The sequence below is a fragment of the Leptopilina boulardi genome, unplaced genomic scaffold (genome assembly GCF_019393585.1).
Source record: "Leptopilina boulardi isolate dan_hultmark-lab unplaced genomic scaffold, ZJU_Lbou_2.1 LbouV2_194, whole genome shotgun sequence".
NCBI lineage: Eukaryota > Metazoa > Arthropoda > Insecta > Hymenoptera > Figitidae > Leptopilina > Leptopilina boulardi.
The window spans coordinates 310,531-334,611 of NW_026137745.1; the positions used below are offsets into that span (position 1 = coordinate 310,531).

Sequence of the window (24,081 nt, forward strand, 5' to 3'; positions counted from 1 at the left end):
ATGAAAATTTGTGTGACGAGTGTACATAAGACAAACTTGTACACACAGAAATAAGTTTTCTCTCTCTCTCTCTTTAATATTATATATATTTAAGTGTGCGTGTATGTGAAAGAGAGAGTGGAATAAGTCATGGTGCGAGGCGAAAAACCAAGCGAGCAGAGAGAGAGAGAGAGAGAGAGAGAGAGAGAGAGAAATACAGAAAGCAAGCAAGAAAAAGATAGAAAAAGTGCCTAAGTCCAGAATCTGCGTTTGTGTTCATATATACCTATATAATACTTGAAAAGAGCGGTTTATGCTTATGTTTAGGCGGTAGGATTCAAAAGTCAGCCGCCTTTACCTATAAATGTAAATGTATTATATGTACATGTGTTTGCTCATGTCTATACGCACACACATACAAAAAAAGCATTAAATATTCATGTCGTATTTTCCATCACTAATGTACTTTAACCGTCTGTGTGTTAATGATATGCATATACGTTGTCGTTAATGTACCTATTTTGTTTTTTATTTACGTACCTTGTACGTATATGTGTGTGCAAGTACATTATGTTCTGGTTTTACCTACCTAACCTACAAAGACAAATACCTAACCTAAAAATTTACTTACCGATCCACTACTCTGTAGATATCACAGAGTAACCGATTTCGGTAACCTTCGTTAGGAATGACTAATCAGAATAATTTCCTGGTATCGAGCAAATTTTTTTTAGGTCTATTAATGAACTATATATAGAGAGAGAGAACGAACTTTTCTTATACACTGAAAAACTTTATTTGATTCAAATAATCCGTTACTTGACGGAAAAAAATAGTATTGGATCAAGAAAATCCATTTACTTGTCCGTATTTGATTCAATTTTTTCTTGATCCAAAAAAATTTTACTGGTTTGAAGTAAATTTTCTTGAATTAAGAAAATTAGTGTAACAAATACGAACATGTAAATGATTTTCTTGAATCGGTGATACTTTTTTCGGTGTATTATCAAATATTTATTTATATCAAATAATTATTAATCATTTTGTTTTGGAAAGTAATTTCTTTCTTTTAACACAGCTATAAAATTCCTCTGACGACGCTGTTTAGTACACTGAGAAAAATATGCCAAAGGTATAAAAATTATTGATTCAAAAGCATATGCTATAGAATCTATAAAATATTTTACAAATTTTAAAGCCTATGCTTTTGAATCAATCATTTTTATAGCTTTGGCAGAAATGTTGTTGATTCAAAAGCATTTTTTTTCTTAGCGTAGAATCTGTACTAAACGCGTTCAGTAAATTATTTTCAAAAAAATATATTTCTATCTTTTTCTTTATGTATTCAAAAATTTTAATTAGAAAATTTATTTACTATTTATCAATTTTTATGCTTTACTATATTTATATGTATAGCGGTCTGTTGTGAATGTCTGCATTTTGACCAGCGCATGTATTCGATGTATAAATGTTTGGGTGGAACGGGTTGATCGCGGCGTGGGGTTGCCGTTAAGTGTGCCAAGGTGCACTTCTTGAGAAAGCCGGACCGACCGGACCACTATATGTATACATATATATATATATATATATATGAATACGTACACATTGCTTACTCGGCTATCCCGTGAGGTCCGCGCTCCTATTCCATCCTACCTTATTACGAGCCTTCCTATCCTAGCTGATCTGTAATACGTATACAAGTCGATCATGGTGAACGGACTCAACTGATATAACTGATGCCATATAGTATAGTTACATGCACAAATCTTCAGAGTTTATTCGTTGCAGTGGTTCTCCAATCATATGTTTATATCAGCAGCAGATTAAAACTATTATTATTAATTTTTATACCTTCTATTTGGATCAGGAATTTTTAATCTTCTTCATGAATGCTAATGGAATTTTTGTTATTAGCTTTCATTTTTTTCTTGCACATATTTGAGGTGTATGGGATGAGAAAATGAATAGTGTATCCTTTAGAATCGAAATTGTATACTATATTTAGAATTGTGATTTTATTGTTTTGAGGCGAGAACCATTTATAATCTAAATTGTGCTTACAATACAAATTGTACTGATTAGAATTTTATATGTACTGCTTAAAATCTGTTTGAATCTAAGTTGTACTGCTTAAAATCTTCTTCAATTTAATTTGTATTTGCAACCTAAAACGTACTGCTTAAAATTTGTTTGACTCTAATTTGTACTTAAAATCTAAGTTGTACTGGTTAAAATCTGTTTGAATCTAAGTTTTATAGGGGAAGATGGGGCAAGGATAATAATTTATTACAAAATTGTAGCTAAATAAACAGGCTTTCGAACGATACTATTCTTTTTCCGATGCCTGTTGAATTTTAGCTTCTAGATCCAAAAGTATCTTACCTAACTATCCTTACCCCATCCTCCCCTACTACTTAAAAAACCTGCTCTAACCTGCGCCTATATGTCTCTATTATAATAGTTATATGTTTCCTAGTTTGATCTATTTATACTAATGATAGTAGTAACCTTTTGTTGTTTTAGTATCATCATTTATAAAAAAAAAAATACCATAATCCTAACAGTGTACTAATTATAAGAAACATCTGAAAAGAACATTGCTATTATCAGCTGTTCTAATCTATAAGCGCACACAGCATGTAAATGATACATCATATCTAAAATTTTCCATCACAGTATGCTATCGATCCATCATCGATTATTATCATTTTAAAAAAAAAATTTAGGTCTCACAAAATATCAAATCTATAGAGTTTATATTTTCAGGAGATATTTTAAATTTTTCAAACCAGTAACTGAAATGTTGTTGTACCACTTTGTACCATTTACGTATTTTTTTTAATGTAAATACACCCAACTACCTAAAGGTATAATAAAATAATAAAGTAAATAAGAAAATATAGTTACCAGTAAAAAAAATAATTTTTAAATGACAAAAATAATTATAAATATTTATAGTAATTGTAAATTTTTGAAACAAGTATTTAAGAGGGTATGGGTTTATAGAAATAGAAATCTCCATTGTAAAGTATAAAGATTTTTTATAACAAAAAACAAAGTTTTATAATGATAAAAAAGGAATTATTATTATTATTATTATTTTTATTAAAATATATAAAGTATAAAAGTATTTTTTTCAGCATATGTATTCTTTACTGTAAAGTTGGTGGAAAAGAAGTTTAACAAAGCAACAACAATGCAAACGTGTTTTTAGCTCTCCATTATTATTTAGTGCATCTCGAAAAGGCTTTACGTGACTTGAAACTTGTAAGCACTTTTCACTTTTTCCCTTCCAATCTCAACTTGTGTAGGCGAGCTCAGAAATGTCCAACCTAGACCTACAATTGCCATTATAGGTATTGCAGAATATTGTCTGCTTCTGAATTCAAAATAATGTTTATCCTTTTTCTCCAAAAATTCTATAAAATTAATTATACTTCATACAGATTGAAATCTACTTATTACGATCAGAGAAAGCAAAAATAAAAAAATGATATAACGTACATAAATTGTATTAAATAAATAAAAAATAAAAAAAAGTAAAATCAACCTATTACTCTGTTGGTAACAGATAATTTGCTATCAGTATAGTCAAATTTGTTTAGTTATATAATTTAAGGAAGAATCGGAACAAAAGTTAGTTCTACTGTGTATTTAAAAAAAAAGATAATTCAAATTTTAAAGAAGTGTTCGATGAAATTTTAAATAATTTAATTTAAAAATTTTTAACAATTAGAAATTGCATTTAAATCAAAATTTAAAAGTTTTTATGTATAGGAAACGGTTTAGGTAACATAACCTATAAAAATAATATTGTTACCTAAACCGTTTCTTATGCATGAAAACTTTTAATTTTGATTTAAATGCAATTTCTAATTGTTTAAAATTTCACCAAAACACAATTGGACTAACTTTTGTACCGATTCATTATCTGTTACTTCTTTAAATTACCTCCATTAGAATCGCTAGTCAAAATAATTTCTTAACATTCGGACTATTAGGAAATTTTACAATTCTATTGCAATTATTATTTTTAGTTATCTTTGCAAACTTTTTAGATTTGGTAATTATTAACATATACATATACATATATATGTCACACTTTAGTTAACACTTTCTCTAAAGTGGTACGTTATACATATATATTTATAAATGAAAATCACAAGTCACGATTTTAACAACTAGAAAAAAAGACGGAGAAAAAAAAGTTGATTTAGACTATGCATTTTAAACAACAACAACAAAAAAAAAATGTGAAGCAACTTTCCTTGTTACAATCCAAACTCTTGTGTTTTTGTGTATATCTAATCATTGAGCAACTATATATATATAGTACAGGTCGTGAATCAAAAAGTTGTCAAGAGTCTATAAAAATGCCTAAAATGTCTGCTTTCTGACAACCACTACTGGTTTCACCAGCTGTATGAGTCACTATAGTAATTTTTTTTTCGTAGGGTTTACTAACAAGTTAACTTTCTCTGATAAGCCTCACATTTCCGTTTCCATAGTGTCGGTGTACAAAAATTACTAGAGTCCTTTTTGAGTATGAAAAAAAAACACCTTTTATGTGATCCTTATACACTTTCAAAATTTTATATTTTAGAACCAAAAAAATTTTCTGTGAAGTGAATTTTCGGTTATATAAAAATTCTGTAATATATAGAAAATCGTTTTGATGAAAATTCTTCAAAATACTCTAATTCGAATAAATAAAAATTCGGCTCAAAATTAATTATGACAAATGAAACTCCATAAAATAAAAATCTAACTAATGATTTTTAGAACATATAATCATTCCACAGAAAATTAAAAGGCATTAAAATAAGCTGCAACGCTTATTATTTTAATCCAATTTTGCTTATTTTAATCCATTTCGGTATTAAAATAAGCAAAATTGGATTAAAATAATAAGCGCTACAGCTTATTTTAATGCCTTTTAATTTTCTGTGTCGTCCCGAATTAGCATTTGACAGAATTTCTTTTTATACGAATTTTTACTTAACAAAATGTTTAGCTACCGAATTATTGTTTAACAGAATTTTTATTTAACAGTTATTTTCTTTAAATGAATTTTTATTGAAATTCGTCAATAATTCGGGCCAATAAAAATTCAGACAATTCAATAAAGTTAAATAACCATTTTACTGAATTGTTGATAGTTCGCATATAACCAAAAAATGCAATTGGGTAAGAATTCCTAAAGTGTAACAGCAAATTTTCAATTTTACTGTTTTTAATTGGCAATATGAAAAATGTAAACTTCATTATGAGTTTATTAAACGGTTTAAAGGATTTTTTGAAAAATTTAAATTTCTCTTAGTTATAAACAATTGAAATTTTTTACACTGTTTAGTTAAAAAATTCATATCTTGGAATAGAATAGACGGATTTTAATGAACGACATATTTTTGAAAACCTGAAATACTGGAGTTTTAATTGAAAAATAAAAAAAAAATTTTGTTGCAAATTACTAATTGTTATTGTAAAATTAATTGTTTAACTGCAAAATTAACCATGTTCTCAACGTTTCAGAAAGTTCATTCAAATTTTATTGGAAAGATCTAAACAAGCTGTAAACGAGTTACGTTGAATTCGCTACAATTTTGTGAATTGTATTCTTATTATTAGTTTAAAATATTTTTTACAAAAGTGTTGTTTTTTTAACATTTAATATTTAAATATTATAATTTTAGCATTTAATTAAATATATTTTGTTCATTTTTTATTGATATTTTCTATCAACTTTTCTCGAGTGTTTATTATTGTGTCAACAAGTCTGTTTTCTTAATAAGTGAAATGTTTTTTAATGTTGACTATTAATCCAGTTTTACATTAAAAATGATACCTGTAAATAAGTGCTGTAATCCGTTATTGAAAAAAAACCATAATTCAATTTACAAAAATATTAAGCTTGTTTTACGAAGGAGTGGAAGTTTGAATTCAGTTCTCTCATAGGCCAATACATATGCACTTCATGTAGATGCAGAATTGGCTCTGATAAATTTAAAATTAAAAAATCTTTTCCTAATATTTCCGAAAATGAAAAATTGCAAGAAAGAATGGAAGAAGTATCAGATAAAAATCATTAAATTTATTTTTAAAGGAATGTATTATTTTATTTTTAGTATTTTATAGTAAATTCTTTTGTCAATTGTAGTTACTGTCATCTGTATATATACACTTCAGGAATTCTTACCCAATTGTTAAAAATTGGAATTACCAAAAGATTAAATTTCTATAAATGATTGAATTACAAAAAGATTAAATTTTTAAAACTCCGAACTATATTCGACATCTTTAGGACACAGAAAATTAAAAGGCATTAAAATAAGCTGCAACGCTTATTATTTTAATCCAATTTTGCTTATTTTAATCCATGTTGGTATTAAAATAAGCAACATTGGATTAAAATAAGAAGCGTTGCAGCTTATTTTAATGCCTTTTAATTTTCTGTGGAAACATTCGTGAAAACCTACTATTTTTAGTATTTCATATATGGACCTCCGTATTCTGTTTTACAAACTTTAATATAGTTATACCAGAAAAAGTAATTTCCTCATTGTCCCTAAATTGAAACGGTACTATATTCAATTTTCAAACAAAAAGTCTCTCAAAGTAGGGAAAAAATAAAAAAAACAAATTATATCACTCTCTTTTTCACTGGAGCGTGAGAATACCTTCGTATATAACTTTTTAATGTTCATATACCGCAAACGTCAGTGCTGCAGCAGTGTGGATTCAAAACAAAAAAAAAAAAAAAAAAAAAAAGTATAGTGAACTCGAGGAAAAAGGTGGTTGTATAGGTAATATACATTTTAGAGAGGTGGGTATTAGTATTTCACGCAGATAAGCGCGAGGTGTACGCATGTTGACACGACCTGTGCTTAAAATGCATTGCAGTATATATACAACAAATCTATTAAATATTATGTAAGTTCCGATATATATATGAGTCACAAGACATTTTGTTCATTTTTATTTTATATTGTAATTGCAATATATATCTATAGGGTTTTTTTTTCTTTTTGATAAAATGTGAACACAGTTACTTTGGGGGTATCAAAAAGCGTTGCAGATCAAATTGATTTAAAAAATAGATCAAAATGATCCAAAATTTGTATTATTTTACTGCAACATTTGATGTCAATTGTTTGTTCTGAAACGTCAATGACATAACCATCGTTGAGTTTATGAAAAAATTGCATTTTCTATTTGACGTTTTAGTAAAAAATTGTTAAAGCACTCGACTTTGAATTTAAAAACAAATTTTGTTTATTCAATTCTGTTTTGTGCAACTAAATCTTAATTCTTTGGAATAAGGTTGTATAATCTAACCATAACCGCTTGCTTAGAATTGCTTATACTTGTAAGAAAAATTTCTTTTAAATTAATTTGTTAAAATAAAATAATTTGATTACAATAATTGAATAATTTTCTGCGTTTTTTCTTGTAATTTGGATAATATAATCAAACATTTTCACTTTACCATTAAAGAACATTTTATCAAATTAGAAACTGTGTTGCATTGTAGGTTCCAACATTTTTAGAAAAATCCCCTTCTGAATTTGAAAATAAATTTTTCACATTGATTTACATCGATTTTAATTATTTTTCCTGTATACATTTAGTAAAAGAAGCAGATCTATGATATATTTAAATTTTTTCAAATTGCAAAGAATTTTTTTGCGTGATATAATTTCTGATTATTCTGAATTTAAACTTGAATTTAGGCTTTAATTTAAATTTAATTTAAACTTGAATAAGGCTTGAATTTAAACTCATTTCTTAAAATTCAAAAATAATTTTTAAGAAATAAAAACAAACTTTGAAGCAATAAAGTTGTAATAATAAAGTAATTTATTTGTTTAAATTTTAAATTAAATTAAATTTTAAAAAATATAAAATACAGTAAACAATTTTAATAATAAAATTAATTATAAATAAAATATTATTTAATAAATAATAATAAAGCAATAAAAAAACAATAAACAAGAAAATAAAAAAAATAAAAATTCTATTCAACAATCCTGATTTTGAAAAATTGGTGCTATTTCTTTCGAAATGTTCCTTTTTTAATTGTCTGAATTGTAGGAAATAATTTCTAGATTAATTGTTAAATTTGGTTTTGAAAATTAAATATTTAATATTAGCTTTATGTAAAATTCAACGCATTGATGTTACAATTGTAATTGGTTTTTAAAAATCAAAAACAGTTATCATTGTTGACATTTTGAAACAAGTAAAAGTTAGGTAAAAGTTAAAACAACTGACAATTAGACAATAATGAAAAATAACGGACAATAATATAATAATAAATAAGTGATATGACACAATATTTGATGTTTGCTGTCTCGATATTTGGAACGGATAAAATCTGAGAACAGGTGACAACAAGGTTTTCAATTGATTTGTTCATTGTATGTTCCGGGTCCTCTTACTATTGTAATTGCAATCCATATGTATCAGCTGTTTTAATATTGGCACATTTATTTCCGGAAACAATAAGCCCTGCAATAAAGTAATAATTATATTCTGTAGTGAAAGAAAATTGGAATATTTAAAGTTTTTACATTTTTCCAGTAAGAAATACAAGTATAAAAACTTTGAATGAGTAATTCTTCCTGTAAAGAATATTTTTCGAAATTCTCTAGTGTTTTTTCTGACAAATTTTATATTTATTAGAGTGTTAAATCGAGAAATATTACTTGATTAATAGTCAGTCGAACTATTTTTTAAGTTCTGGAAATTATTTTTATTAAGTAAAATAAAAAGTGTAGCTCTAATGAAAATCTAACAACTTATGGATTTTTAATTTTTAATTAAATATTGAAATTTAGTTTTGAAACTAGATTTTTAAAGAATTTAGCGTTTCTTGGTAATATTCTTAGAACAATAGTGGAAATTTTCTCTTGGAAATATAATTGAATGATGTGCAGATGGAATATTTGAATCATTTAATGTTTAAAACTACTCCAAATAATTTAAAAGATGCAGCATATTCTGACTTAATATGGATAATTTCCTCAAAATTTATAGTTTGCTTTTGAGGAAACTATGCTGAAAGAAACGACGCTGAATCTGTTTTACTTTTTTTTTAAAAACCTGTAAACATTTTTCAATTTATATAACTTATGACTTAAAAATTTTTATAATTTTTTTATCTTAATTTTTATTTCTATCAAAAATTAGAACATTCTTTGGGTTGAAATGTTACTGTTTTACTTCTAGAATACTTTTTAGGAGACAATTATACTTTAAAAGGAGATTGTATACCTATAAACAATAAAAAGTCTCTTTTCATTAATTAATAACATTAATTCATACCTTGGTAATTCTTTGACCATATTTTTTTATGGCAATTCTTGAAAACAAGAAAACATGTTTGCTTGGCGCAGTCATAGCTCATGACATTGTTGAAGTGAATTGAAAGTCATGGAAATCTTTAAAAAACCACAATAATTGAGATTTTCGAAAAAATCTAAGATGTTTTTACTGATGTAGCGATTCATGAGGCTGAAATAAAATTATTTTTGTTAAAATGGAATTAAAAGTATAGTTTACAGTTTTTGGATAAAAACAAGGTAAAATCTTTTATTGTTTAAAGATAATTAGTATTAATATAAAAAACATATTTATCTAAATAAACTTAATTGAACATATTTTCAAATACAAATTATACTGACCTATCATGCTTGAAAGTCTGACGTATTATCTGAGTGATTTAACGAATTCACTGTGATCTTTTCCAATAAGATACACAGAATTATATGATACGATACTGCTTTCGTAAGATTGATGTACAAGAATATTTCGAATAATTGAATTTCAAATAATATCCTTGTGACGTTAAGAAAATTTGTGAAATATAATCCATTGAAAAATGTTTTAGCAGTGGTATTTTATTTGGAGTAATATTATAGAACCTGTAGATTACTCTCTGATAAGGTGATAAATTAGGAATTTAAACTTCTGATGTAAAACATTTTGTTTCAATGTATTACTGTAATCTTCTCGAGAAACAAGCTTGTCACAAAAAATGTTTAAAAGATGACGCCGAAGCATCGTTTGACTATCACAAAGGACTTGTTTTTAAATTTATGACTGTGGAATACTTCATGAGTTTTCAGATCACGAGGTCTTAAAACCTTAAATTTATCTTGGAAAGCGATTTCGTAGGCCATTAAATTCATGTTGAGCTCAATAGTTTTGATGGTTTTGCAAATAAAAATTGGTCCCTCATTGTATCTTAGGATAATCTCTAGTGTCGCAAATTGAGGTTCATTTTCATTGGAGTAGCCAATCGCAAGGAGACATTTTCTTGGAATGTATTTAATTCCGTTCACATTAACCCATGATGCAGTGCAAAGTAGCTCTCCTTCGTGAAATAAATGGGAGAATGGTAAATTATAATTGAGTAACAATTTCTTTGCACCAAATTTCACTTCTTTCGTTAAAGGGTTTTGCAATTCCAGAGCTTGTCTTTGTTGGTATCTAACGGACAAAGTTAACGGGAGATTCTTGTAATTGCGCATGCCTTGGACGATTCTTTTGAAAACCTGATGGTTTGCTTCAGGACGTAAGCACATGAATGTTCCAAGTGGTCCAAAATACAAGATTAATCGGGGATAATGTATCATGAAATGCTGTTTAGGAATTAACGAGTCAGCACCGTACAGATCAGTGAAGGTTTGCAAGTAATCTGCAATCAGGTCGCCCAAAACGTCAACCATTCCTCGACTAATTTCATGTCCAAAGACGATGCAAGTTATTTCAAGCAAGGTCATGTAATTTGCGAAATACGGACAATCTGGTTCAATGAGATCTTGCACAAGAAATGGCAGAATGTGTGCAAGTGTCCACATTTCGACAGCTGATAATTTTATGTTAGCACCTGGAACAAGATGAGAAGCCTTTAAGGGAGGGGGACGTTTGTCCACTTCAGAGTAACCGTAATCAAACGAAGCTATTCTCCTATTGAGTTCGTCAAGTGAAATTTTCTTAAAAATAACATTTTGACATAGTTGTTGCATTGTCCTTGGTAATACACCCAAAATTAGATCGTGGATAATATCAGGAGGCGCTCCTTCAGTAATATGATGAAAAAAAAGATCATTTAAAACACTTCTCCTGTTGATCCCGTATTCAGACATCAATTTTTCTTTCGCTGAACCCTCTGCATTTTCAATCATTGACACTTGTATGTCGTGTTTTTCTCTGGTACGTAGCAAGCTCTCTTCCTCTTCAACCATATTGTGGATTTCGGAAAGGTGGGCAAGACAAAAACGGCATGGGTGTCTTGTTGTGCCAAAAGATTCTTTACAACCGCATACTGCATTTTGCGCAGGATTGTCTCCTATTGTTGCAAAGAGTGAACCAGTAATAATGGTCCCATCAGCGAGTTGGATTCCATTTTCGATTTTTTTAAAATCCTTGACAATATGTTTTAAAATACTATTCAATCCATACAATTTTACGTCTCTAGATCTCACAATTCCTACAAGATAAATGTGCTGTAGAGCAGAGCGATACATTGGGTGTAGATTGAGACTAGATGCATAAATCATCAAAAATTTTTGATTGCCAGACGATTTTGATCCCAACGCATCGCACACATCCACTTCATCCGTGTATAATAAAATACTGTGATGGGAATTATTATGCCTCCAGACTTGATTTTGAAATTTTAATCCATCTCGAAATGAAGTAAGGACATCTTGTTTTGGAATATGATTTTCCAAAATGTAAGAAAAGGTTGGATTTTGAGAAAAATTTCTCAACACTTTCGATAGTGGAACAAAATACATTTCATCTATCTTGATTTTTGTAGGACGGTCTTTGCCGATGTTTGTACTTCCATGTTTTATAAACCGCCTTCCTAGGATACGTTTCTTTGGCATTAGTACCTTAAATTGCTTTTCAAAATATCTTGATCGTTTCTGTTGAGTGTTGAAATCACCAATAAAATTTATATTTTCTACATGTTCTTCAATGTTAAATATTTCCCTAAGTTGTATATTTTCTTGTTCCACCAAAACTCTTTCCACTTGTTGTAAAGAATGTGTTAAAAATTCTTTAACAACATCTTGCATTGATTGGAGAATAATATTTATTTTTTCTTCAGAAATGTTTGTTCTTGTTCTCAGTTGCAATAAAAGTAGTCCTATTGCACGTTGTCTAGGATCCAAATTTTCAGGTTCTTGTTCAACTTCTTCATCGGTATCATCATCACCAGCATCATGATCACCCTGATCATCATCATCAGTTAATTCAACTGCTTCATCCTCTTCGCTACCACTACTTGAATATTCTACATCGCTCTGACTGTTCAAATGTTGCTCATCGTTTATTAAATCTGGGTTTACGTAATCTCTTTGAACATCTTCGATAACATTTTGATCATTGAGATTGTTATTTTGTTCAACAATATTTCTATCTACGTTCTGTAAAGGCACTCTATTTCTATGGGTTCTCGACTTGTGAGATCTTAATGAAGATCTGTTATTGAATGAGGCATTACAATTCATGTAATCGCATTCAAACCTACGATTCATTGGAAGGGCCGCCATTCCTAAAAAAGTAGATCAATGAGTGCATCGGTCATTGCAAAAGTACATTTTAAAAATTTTAAACGACAAGAAATTTTACTTCAAAATATTAAAGCAATATAAAAGTAAAATTCAGCGGTTTGCCTAAAACATTTATGTAAAAATAACTATAGCAGTTTAATACTGTAACTACAATTAATATTTTCAAAATTTTGGTTTTTGAAAGTAAACCTATTTTCAATGACCTATAACTCGAAAAGTTTTGAAATTAGAAAAATATTACCAGGATAAGAAATGTTCAGTTTTTCTTTGACTTTTCAATCATGTAAACTAAAACTAAAATTTGTTGATTTGAAAAAAATAACAATAATTTTTTATAAACAAATTCATTTTTTTTAATTTGGACATGTTTTTTTTAAAATGTTTTTGCTTTATTTCTTACTTGGGAACAATAAAAATAGTTTGCACACTATTTCATAATGGGCCTGATAATACTTATTGTTTAAATAAATTATTTATAAAAAAAATTTTTTATTCTTTCTTTTTTTACATTTTTTTTTAACAAAAAGTTTTTTAATCTCTAGGACTGTTTAATCCACTTATAAAAAAATCAAATTAAAAAACTTTTTGTTAAAAAAAATGTAAAAAAAGAAAGAATAAAAATTTTTTTTTTATAAACAATTTATTTAAACAATAAGTATTATCAGGCCCATTATGAAATAGTGTGCAAACTATTTTTATTGTTCCCAAGTAAGAAATAAAGCAAAAAAATTTTTAAAAAAACATGTACAAATTAAAAAAAAAGTGAATTTGTTTATAAAAAATTATTGTTATTTTTTTCAAATCAACAAATTTTTGTTTTAGTTTATATGATTGAAAAGTCAAAGAAAAACTGAACATTTTTTATCCTGGTAATATTTTTCTAATTTCAAAACTTTTCGAGTTATAGGTCATTGAAAATAGGTCTACTTTCAAAAAACCAAAATTTTGAAAATTCATAACTCGAAAAATTGATCGCCCATAAAAAAATAAAAAAATACGTATTTGTTTTTTTTCTATAAAGAATGAAAAAAAATATGTTTGGCTAAATTTAAAAAGTCGACTGAAATCTGACGTGGAATCGCCCATAGGCTTTAATCTCTGATTAGGAATGAAAATTGATTGATTGATTGAAAATAAAAGCTGTGTTGGAACTAGTCTTTATCCTTATCGAAATATTTTATATTTTTGTAATAAACTTTAATAAGAAATTATTTGAGTAAGTCAAAAAAAGTATATAATTTCTTAAAATTAATTTTCGTAACATTTTTAACGCAACGTTTTATGAAATTAATAAAACAAAAATATAGATTGTGCAGATATTACAAAAGTCATATATTGGAGAGTGTTTACTAATTTAATAATAATTGGATAGCTATTAGGGAACAGTCGATAAATTACACTACAAAGTCAAGTGATTATTTTTCTTTCAAACCTCTGTATAAACCTCTTAAATTAATAAAAGCAAATAACATATATATATATATTAGTTTTTGACTGAATGATTAGCGAATTAAATATAAAATTTAAAAAATTATCCCCGATTAAACGAGTTAATCTACAAAAACGGACATATCATACCCTTATGAAAGATAATTATCAAACGTCTAACTCAAGCTTTTACAATAAAGATGAAAAAATTGTAATTGTAAAATCTTTTAATGTATTTGTTTTCTGCGATGCTACATCTTGACTTATGGAAAATTAATATCATGTCTCTTTCTTAAAATACCACATTAAAGATATTTGATTTTTTACAAAACTCTCCTGATATATATATATGAATAAAATAAACGATAAAATAAATTTTAAAAAAGTGAAAATCTAAATCTTGTTGACTTTGTGAAAAATCTATACAAAAGACTTACCCTTCAGTGTGATGCGGTTATATAAAACACACTTTTGTCACAAAAAATATGAGACATATATTATTCATAACTATAGTAAGTTTGGTTTCGATGTGGTTGATGTCACCTTGTAATATTTTTCTTCACTCGTCACTTAAAATAATGCTAAATTGAGCAAGAAAAACCGATGAAAATGCTTCCAAACTTTCTACACGTACACATGTTGTCATCTGTTTGTTTTGCTTTTCACTTTCATTGCTGCCAACTCTGCCAGTCTTAGCAGACTGCAATAGTTTTGTCAGTTTGCTTTTGAAAATTATATTAAAATCTTAAAATTGAAAGACTATCATAACTAAACTACAGAAAATACATTCATATCAATTAATTATTAATAATCTATAAATTTCAATGAGAATCATTTGTCATTTTAAAAAAATTTTCACAAGTTGTTAAAGTAATTTCTCTTATTAAAAATGGCAGCCAATCAGAATGCTTCTTTAAAATGAAATCTATCTCTGATTGAGAGACAGGTTTATCATCCTGTTTTTCACAAATTTTTATTATTTATTTAACGTATTAAATAAATGCGAGAATTTAAAGATAATACAACTAATATGACTTATGTCAAAATTTTTGTCTTTAAGTTGCCTCCATTTTTTTATAAATATGTTGTCAGGAATTATCTTAAAATAATTCCGGCTTTCTCGTGTTAGGTTAGTTTTTTTGACAATAACAACACGTGCGTACAGTGTTACGTTCTACCAGTGTATGCAAATATCAGTGCAGTACTTCATGTCTCATCTTTTTTTTTAATCAGTTGTTTAATAACATTTTTAAACAAATGAACAGCAAAGGTTGCTATGGAATAAAAGAAAACTGGATTCAGCAGTGTAAAATTCACATCTCGAACATCGCATTTCCAAACAGCGCAGGTAATAATTTTTGAAACTAACTATATTAACAAAATAAACAATTATTTGTGAAATATAAGATTCAATTAAAAAAATTATTTTATTTTTCTATTAACTTGTTGTTTTAATGTAATAGAAATTCATTTTTTTTATTTCGATTTGAATTATTATTAATACTTTAAACGAATTTTCTGCCCATCATTGACGAAATAAGAATATTTAAATATATTTTTGTCGGTGAAATATGTGTATGACACAAAATAATTAAATAATAAACAATTATGTTTTCAGAAATGAATAATTTAGATTGCCATGGGGTTAAGCGAGGTCCTTGCGAATGCAACAACTGTCCTTCATATTGCTACACGAAGGACAATTTATGCTCTTATTGTAACTGTGTTCCTGTAAAACACGCTAAACTTGGTAAAGTTATAGATTATTAGAATGAAATTAATAAAAAATATTTTAAAACTTTTTTATTTTTCAAACTAATATGTCTTTTGTTTTCCTTTTCTAAAAATGTATTACACTTTCTATATTTAATTTAATTTAATTTCTATATTTAAACAAAACAGCTTTATCAGGCCTATTTCAGAACTTTTTGCAAACCGTTCTTTTTATTTCTTGACAAATATACAAATAAAGAAAACAATCCCAAATTGGAAACTGAATTTGTTTAAAAAAAATAAAAAATGAAACATAATATTTTTTAAGCATCCAAAAGTTGAAAGTGAATTAATTTTTTTTTCTTTTAGCAAAATTGTTCTAGATTTATTAGTGTAGAAAATTTTAAAATATGTCAATATAGTAATATGTCTGCGTTTAAAAAACCATAATTTGTCAAATTTATTTCTTTGAAATTTGGGCACCTCTATGTAAAAAGATAAAAAAAGTGTGAACCTTTGTGAAAAAGAAACTATTAAACCAACCAAAAGTTTTGGTTGGTTAAATAAAAATAGTATTTTTATTTAAATTTCATAATATTTATTGTAGATGATCACTTAACTGCGAAGATCAATTTAATTCAATCCGAAAATTCACAGTCAACTTCAACATCCAAGACAAATGAAAATTTTGACACAATTTCGCAGAATATTTTTGCTGACTTTTTATATAAATCAGAAGACGAATACCTGAAGAAAACTGAAAATGTAAAGTCGAAAAATGAGGAAATGAAAACAGGAGGTGAAGAAAAAATGAAAGATGAGGATGTATTAACTACTCCATTTTTCAATTTGCCTCAAGAGATTCAACAGCACTTGGTAAAAATATATTTTCAATTTATATATTTTTTGATAGTATTTAATGTCGCTTATTTAAATATAGTTTTGTAAAATTTATAGAATATTACAAAAAAGCATTTTAGAAATGTTTTGTATAAACACAACAATTTCTGGAATTTATTCCAGAATATTCATTTATTACAAAAGTCAGTTTTTACTAAAAAAAACTTTTCTACTGTTTTGGAACAGTTATGTAAAATTTGTATCTTGAATTTTTTTTTATTTAAAAGCTAGTATTTATTTAGATTAATTTACTGAATATGTAGGATAAATTGGCTCTTCTTATCCCGGATTCTTTCTATGGGAATCGTAAAGATGACGTTACAGCAGGATTGTATTCCAATCCAGAAGAAGTCGAAGACAAAATGAAAAGAAATCCTTTTAACGCATGTGTACGAATTTTAGCAGAAAGAATGATAACAGCTGATTGCACTACAAGAGATGATATTTTGCAAATATCTAAGTTGGCAATTGACAAGTTTATAGGACTGAAAGGAACGTCGAAAGAACCTCACGTAATTATATAACATTTTTAAAAATAATTTAATACCTATTACTTATATAAGGTTTTAAAAACAGTAAAAAAAGGTATTTTTTTAGTCGAGGCAACTGAACTAAGTTAAAAATAGAGAATTTTAAACACTTTATGGAATTTTTAAAACAAAAATTATGTTACATATTTAATTGATCTTTAAAATAAAATTTTATTAATTTATATTCCCTTTTAATATAATGCCTAATTATTTCCACATATGTTTATGATGTTTCATTAGGAGAGGCTACAAATGGGGCTAATAAATTGTCTAAAAAATAGAAAAACTCGATCGAATCCGAATCGAAATAAAGCTGATACATCTAGAGGTAGAAATACTGGTAACGAAAGGGAAAGTACTGATACTATGCCCGACAGCTGCTTAGAAATGGCTGAAGAATATTCTCATATCGAAAGAGATATTTTTCGATTGAAAAAATTACTCACAGACACACGTGAGACACGAAAAAGAGATTCGCGAACTTTAACTGCCCAGGATTTGCTAAATAAATACCCAGCCTTACATGATCAAAACTTGGTAAGTGCAAACATTATCCTTTAAAATAATATTCAGATATTTGATACTATATTATTTTCCTTTTAAGCAATGTATTCAGCGACCCTTGAAAACTCTGAAAACCTGGATTTTTTCTTGAATATTGTTTTTAGATAGAAAACTTAAAAACACGTTGAATTGCATAAAAAAATCTTTGAATTCTTTAAATACAGTGATATTGTATCATTTATCACGATTTTTTAAATGCAACTTTTTAGTCGAATGATCGTTTAAAATTAAAATTTAAGAACTTCAATTAAAATTCTTTAAAAGTAAAATTAAATTTTTCATTTAATTTTTTTTAAATTTAATTCCTGAGTTTCGAAAATGTATAATAACAATTTTTTAATAGTCAAATATTTTTAAAACATCACTAACATTATGAAATTATTTATTGAACAAAGACTTTAAGAAACAAATTATATAAGATCTAAATTTTTAAAGATTATCAATATTGAACATTATACAAATTTTGGAATGTGTGAAAATGTTTTTAATAATTAAAAAAAGCGTAAAATAGTATTGAAAGTAAATAAATTTTTGATTTTAAAAGTAATAGCATTTTTGAAGAATTTTAATTGTAAAATTTCCAAATAATTTAATCTTTCACAATACATAATTTAAAAATTTTTGAAAAACCTTTTTGAAAGTTGCTGGATACAGTTTGTGATTAATTAAATATTATTTTCTTTACAGTTTAATGACTATTAAAGACATAATTTTTAAATTTATTAGTACTTCAATGCAATAATTTACTTTAGGCAAAATATAAAAATTTCCTTTTTCATAATCAAAATTTTTAGCACAAAAACATTCCTTTTATTTTATGTCTTGTGACAAATCGCTAAACTTTAGATTATTATTATCATAAACACCACTGTTTTTTGATTTTTTGGACAATAATTCTTTTTTACGCAGTTTGCAAAAATCAATTTTAATATTTTATGGTTTATAGTAGAATTGTCAAGAAAAATGATTTTAAAAACTTTGGTAAATTCTTATAAAGTAACGGTTAATATTTGCTATAGGTTTTGATTTTGATTATAAATGATGCAAAAATTTGAATAAAAAAGTTAACATTTAAAGTCACATGTACGTAGATTTTAAATTTCATTTAAAAAATTATATTTTTATTTAATACAAAAATTACTAAAGTTTTTAAATAAAGTGTGTTAAATTAAATTTTAAATTAAGTTTTTATTTTTTATATTTCATTATTATTTTTACATTTATATTATTTTTTTATATATTAATAATTTTTGCGATTGCAGTCATAATTTAATTTTAATGTTTGTTTTATGATTTAGAAGAATTCTTTTTAATTCACAAATTTTTTAATAGTTTCTTTGGGAATTTGAAAAATTGGTTGACATGCCAATTAAGGAAATGAGATCAAATTTGAAAATCAACGCTTCGAAGGTAATTAATATTTTAATAACCAAAATTAAAGAACAAGATACTGAAAATGATGATAAAATCGTGATTCACCTTTTAAAATACCTGCCCGAATTGTTCAATTGCAAAAGTGTAAAGGAGATCCACAAGCCTATCATAGAATTGGAATTAAGGGTACTTGAATCTAAAATTTTTTTGAAGTGACTAGTAAAATTGTAGGCTAGTACAGCTTTGTTCATAGCTTTGTGTCTTAAACGAATATAAAATGAAGGAAAAATATCTATTGGCATTACAAAATTTTTTAAAACTTATGAGCAAAAAGCGATTGGTCTTAATTAATGTGACATATAGTACTCCCACTTTTAGTGTCTTTATGAGACTTTTACCTTTCATTTAAAAAAATATATATATTTGATTGCAACGCTTTGTTTTTGAAATATCGAATAGTAAATGTAAAAGTAAAAAGGTACAAATATACTAAAATTAATTAAAAATATCATTTTTAACTCTTGGTAACACAAACATGTTATTTAATATTTATTAAATAACATTTATTATTTATTATTTATTTATTTATTTAATAAACTTTAATTCATTTTTGCCATTTATTTCTCATAAAGTAAAAACGAAATAAACTTTTAAATATTCCATGTTTTATATGGATTTTTGATACGATCCGATTTTATCTGGATATAAAAGAAAAGCAAAATTATGTACTTTAATTTATTCTAAATTGTAATATAAGTTGTTCAAAAACTTTTTTCTCCATAATCATATGCATTTTTTAATAAATAAAATGTCAACAAAGAATTCTCAGGGTGTTGATTGTTCATTGTATTTTTCTAATAATTTTCTTTTTTTTTAGGAAACAGTGCCAGCAAGTAACAAAGCACCAACCTTAATTTCAGTCGATGAGCATTGTGAAATGCTTAAGTGCTATGTGGATTCTGAGCCTCTACACTGTGCGAAACCTTTAGAAGCTCTATTGCTTCTTATTGCTTCGTACTACATTTTTAACATAAACTACGAAAAGAAACACAATCTGCAATTTTTATTTTTAGAAAGAATAATTTTTGGAGAAAAATTTCGCCGAATTTCTCCTATAAATTCGAAGTATTTATCACTTTTAAACCTTCAAGACAGAGCAAAATTGGCCTTTTAAATTTATAAAATTCTTTGATATATTTGGTTGAGTTACGATTTCGTTAAGTTGATAAAAGTTAATTTAATCTTAAATTTTTTTCGAAAATTTAAAATAATTTCTTTAAAAGAACAAATTTATAAAATGAATTGCAATAAAATTGTAATAAAAGAATTACAACATTGATTATATATTTATGATTTGAAAAATACTGCTTTATTTTTAAGAGTAAGTATTGTAACAACTTTCTAGTGGAATATGTAATAAAAAATTATTCTAAATTTTTAATGAAAACTTTACATTAAATTTTTCTTTACGATGACTAAGGTAAAAACATCAATACCTTTGTTTTAAGGAGTATTTTATTTAATATGATTTTCTTAATACACTAATTCATTGTAATAAAAATTTAAATTTCTTTCCAAGTGTATTATTTCATAAAAGTAAATTCGATCAATGGGAAGGTAAAAAACATAACACCGTGTTTATGTCATACAAAAAAATCGGACAAGTGCGAGTTACACTCGCACTGAAATCGAGGGTTCCGTACTCGAAGCGAACTTATTTGGTATAAAAACAAATGTTTAAAAAATATGTGTTGTATGACAAATAATATAAGTGATACAAAAAGGAACAATTTTGTAAAATTCAAGAAAATTGTTCCTCTTCGTATCACTTATATTATTTGTCATACAACACATATTTTTTAAACATTTGTTTTTATACCAAATAAGTTCGCTTCGAGTACGGAACCCTCGATTTCAGTGCGAGTGTAACTCGCACTTGTCCGATTTTATTTTTTAAAAAATATTTTACTAAAAAAATATAAGAAACATAATTTTATTTCAACTCGCAATATTTTTATTGTATTTACATTTTAAAAATATATTGAATATTAAATTTTATCTTTCTAAGTCAAGGAAAAATCGAAAGTTATCTAAAAAATAAAATTTGTTTATTAATTCCAGAAAAATCAACTCCAATCATCCTCGCTATATTTTTTTTATAATCTACACGTAAAAATACGTCAAAATATATAAATTTGAATCACTGTAGAAAAACTTTTTTCGTTTTTTGCGGAAAAATACATTTTTTTCTGAAATTTATCATTTTTCTTCAAAAATTTGATAAAAATTGATCATCAACTCCAATCGCGCTTACATTTTTTCCCTGTATTTTTCACGCAAAAATTGAGTTTTACAGCAAGTATGAACAGTCTGGATTGAATATTGTGTGCGCTAGGGAGAATAAATAATTTTTTTCGAAATTTTTGATTTTTCCTTGACAACGCTATGTAAATTAATCCGAATCAAGTTCGCTATAATTTTCCTGTAATTTTCACGTAAAAATACGTAAGTGTGTCAAATTTGAGCTCTTTATGTCAAAAGATGTGGCCGCTAGGGGGGGGGGGGTACATAGTCATTTTTAGGCATTTTTCGTAAAAATTCATGGTTTTTCCTTGACAACGCTATGTTAATCAATTCCAATCAAGTTCGCTATAATTTTCCTGTAATCTACACGCGAAAATACATATGTGTACTAATTTTCAGCCCTCCAGATAAATTTATGTGGCCGCTAGGGGGGGGGTACACGATTTCAAAAAAACCGATATTAATAGGGTTCCGAACCGAGTACGGAACCCTAAAAACTAATTCATTATACTTGTCAAAATGTTTTCACTTTCATTAGATATACTTTTAAAAAATACAAATTAATGAAAAATAATAACAAGTTATTTTAATTTTTACTTAATATCCAGGAATTCTTTGTCAAACTAATGTGGAACAATTTATTATGAAATAAATATTATAAATAAATATATTATTATATAAAAATAAAATTAACGACATGTATAAAATTTTACATAAAAGCAAATCAAATTTAATGCTTTCTTTACGCACAAGCAAATTTTTTTCTTACCTCAACGAGAAAACAAAAATGTTCATAAAATGATCTTCTTTATAACTTTAACATAAAGGACACCTTTTTTGTTTGCTTACCAGCTTAAGTGTTATAATCAATTTTTTAATTTAGTCATTGTTGAAAAAAACTTTTGTTATTAACAAGCATAATTAATTTAATAAGAAAAGCAAAACATTATTTTCTGTGCCAATCAAATCAATTTTCCGAATCAAATTATTTTATTAAAAAAAATTAATTGGAATAAAATTTTTGTTTCAAGCACCAGGAATTCTAACCAAACGGTTATGGTTAGAATATCAATCCTTACTGATCCAATGAACCAAAAACCAATTGATTAAACAAAATTTTTTTTTAAATTCATAGTCGAGTGCTTTAACAATTTTTTACTAAAACTTCAAATAGAAAATGCAATTTTTTCATAAACTCAACGATGGTTATGTCATTGACGTTTCAGAACAAACAATTGACATCAAATGTTGCAGTAAAATAATACAAATTTTGGATCATTTTGATCTATTTTTTAAATCAATTTGATCTGCAACGCTTTTTGATACCCCCAAAGTAACTGTGAATTCAAGTCGAGTAAGCGTAAACTTACATAATATATATACATGGATCAATGTGTGTGTACAGTGTATATATTGTAAGTTATAAGATTTCAAACCGATATATTCAACAGGTGGCTTGATAATCACCTGTCGCTTAACTTGTTTAACATTTATTACAATAGGTGTTCAATGTAATTTGAAACTACATTATTTGTATAATTTATCAGACATTTTCTGAAAATTTCACGCGCATATATCATTTGTAACCCGAGTAGGAAAATCTGATAATGGTATATGTCCGTTTGTCTGTCTAATTATCTATATCTGTATGAACCCGCAAAGTTTGATTCAAGACATAGAAAAAATTATTCAATTATACATTAATTAACACACTGTGAAAAATATTTCGTCTGTCAGCAACCAAAATTTGATTGGGCCAACAAAAATGTTTGGTTTGCTCCACCAAATTTTTTTTTAGGGCAAAAAAAACTTAATCCTTTATTAAGAAATAGATTTTTATTTACAGATTTACTTTTTTTGTTTAAAATTATTATTAATAGCATCATAAAATGCCCTCCACTCTTGTCTTTGCTTAATTTATACATATATAAACATATATGCATACGAATAAACTATTTTTTTATATTATATACACTCTAAAAAAATGCATGGTTTTGACTACATTTTAACTATTTCTTCTAGTTCCAGGAGGCGCCTATAATAAACAGTAGTTGAAACAACTATGTAAAAATTGTCAGATTAACTGTAAAATTTAGTAAAAAAAAAAAACTATTCAAAATAATAAAATTATTATTATTAATATTAGTGTTGAGATTCATTTTTTTGTCCTCTCCCCTACTACTTTCGTTTATATATATGCCTTATAATATTTAATTTCTATATACCTAACAGAGAAAAAACTTTAAACGCTGGGGATTGAACGCACGACCCTAACATTCGCAAGTCGACAACTTTACCATCTACCCAAGCACGCACGATAGGATGGCTTGCATAATATTAAAGGACATTCTTGTCACTATGCAGTTAATTTTACTATCCAATGTAGTCAAATTTACTTCATTATCTTCTTTTAATTAATACTTCTCAAAATTTACATAAAAACTTTTTCAACTGCTAAAAATAGTAATATTTACTACAAAATAACAGTTAATTCTACAACAAAAATTATAAATTAGACTTTAACGACAGTCTTTACAATAATAGTGACTACATGAAAACAGTAATCCTTTCCTCTAATTCCTACGCGTAGGAATGAATATATTGCGACATTTGCGCCATCGTTCTGAAAAATGTGTCAATACCGTGGTACCTATAGGGAGTTTCATATTTAGGGAATTTAACAGGAATCCATAAGAAAATTT

General features: G+C 26.5%; 3 protein-coding genes across 7 annotated transcripts in view; 2 read left to right on the plus strand and 1 right to left on the minus strand.

Moving 5' to 3' along the window:
* LOC127278052 (arrestin domain-containing protein 1-like) overlaps nucleotides 1-24,081 on the plus strand; it is a 562,072-nt gene that overhangs the window by 143,451 nt on the left and 394,540 nt on the right. The gene's annotated exons all lie outside the window — the stretch shown is intronic.
* LOC127278047 (uncharacterized) lies at nucleotides 8,113-14,941 on the minus strand. Of its 2 annotated transcripts, XM_051299554.1 has the most exons (4): nucleotides 14,432-14,941; nucleotides 9,663-12,547; nucleotides 9,304-9,492; nucleotides 8,113-8,487 (listed from the first exon to the last, which is right to left on the minus strand). In XM_051299554.1, the coding sequence occupies exon 2, from the start codon at nucleotides 12,543-12,545 to the stop codon at nucleotides 10,020-10,022; it is 2,526 nt and encodes an 841-aa protein (XP_051155511.1). In that variant the 5' UTR covers nucleotides 12,546-12,547; nucleotides 14,432-14,941; the 3' UTR covers nucleotides 8,113-8,487; nucleotides 9,304-9,492; nucleotides 9,663-10,019. The 2 variants fall into 2 exon arrangements, with proteins under 2 accessions (XP_051155511.1, XP_051155512.1); XM_051299555.1 differs by lacking the exon at nucleotides 14,432-14,941 and having other exon boundaries at nucleotides 9,663-12,586.
* Nucleotides 16,205-20,249, plus strand: LOC127278037 (uncharacterized). The gene is made up of 5 exons (XM_051299545.1): nucleotides 16,205-16,583; nucleotides 16,871-17,119; nucleotides 17,378-17,674; nucleotides 19,034-19,111; nucleotides 19,953-20,249. Exons 1-5 carry the CDS (start codon nucleotides 16,494-16,496, stop codon nucleotides 20,247-20,249), a joined length of 1,011 nt encoding a protein of 336 aa, XP_051155502.1. The 5' UTR covers nucleotides 16,205-16,493.

Bases quoted from the DNA above. Each gene is read 5' to 3' on its own strand.
- LOC127278047 (XM_051299554.1), bottom strand. From the start codon at position 12,545: ATGGCGGCCCTTCCAATGAATCGTAGGTTTGAATGCGATTACATGAAT.
- LOC127278037 (XM_051299545.1), top strand. From the start codon at position 16,494: ATGAAAACAGGAGGTGAAGAAAAAATGAAAGATGAGGATGTATTAACT. The intron at 16,584-16,870 runs GTAAAAATATAT...CTGAATATGTAG, and splicing joins AAGAGATTCAACAGCACTTG to GATAAATTGGCTCTTCTTAT. The intron at 17,120-17,377 runs GTAATTATATAA...ATGTTTCATTAG, and splicing joins GAACGTCGAAAGAACCTCAC to GAGAGGCTACAAATGGGGCT.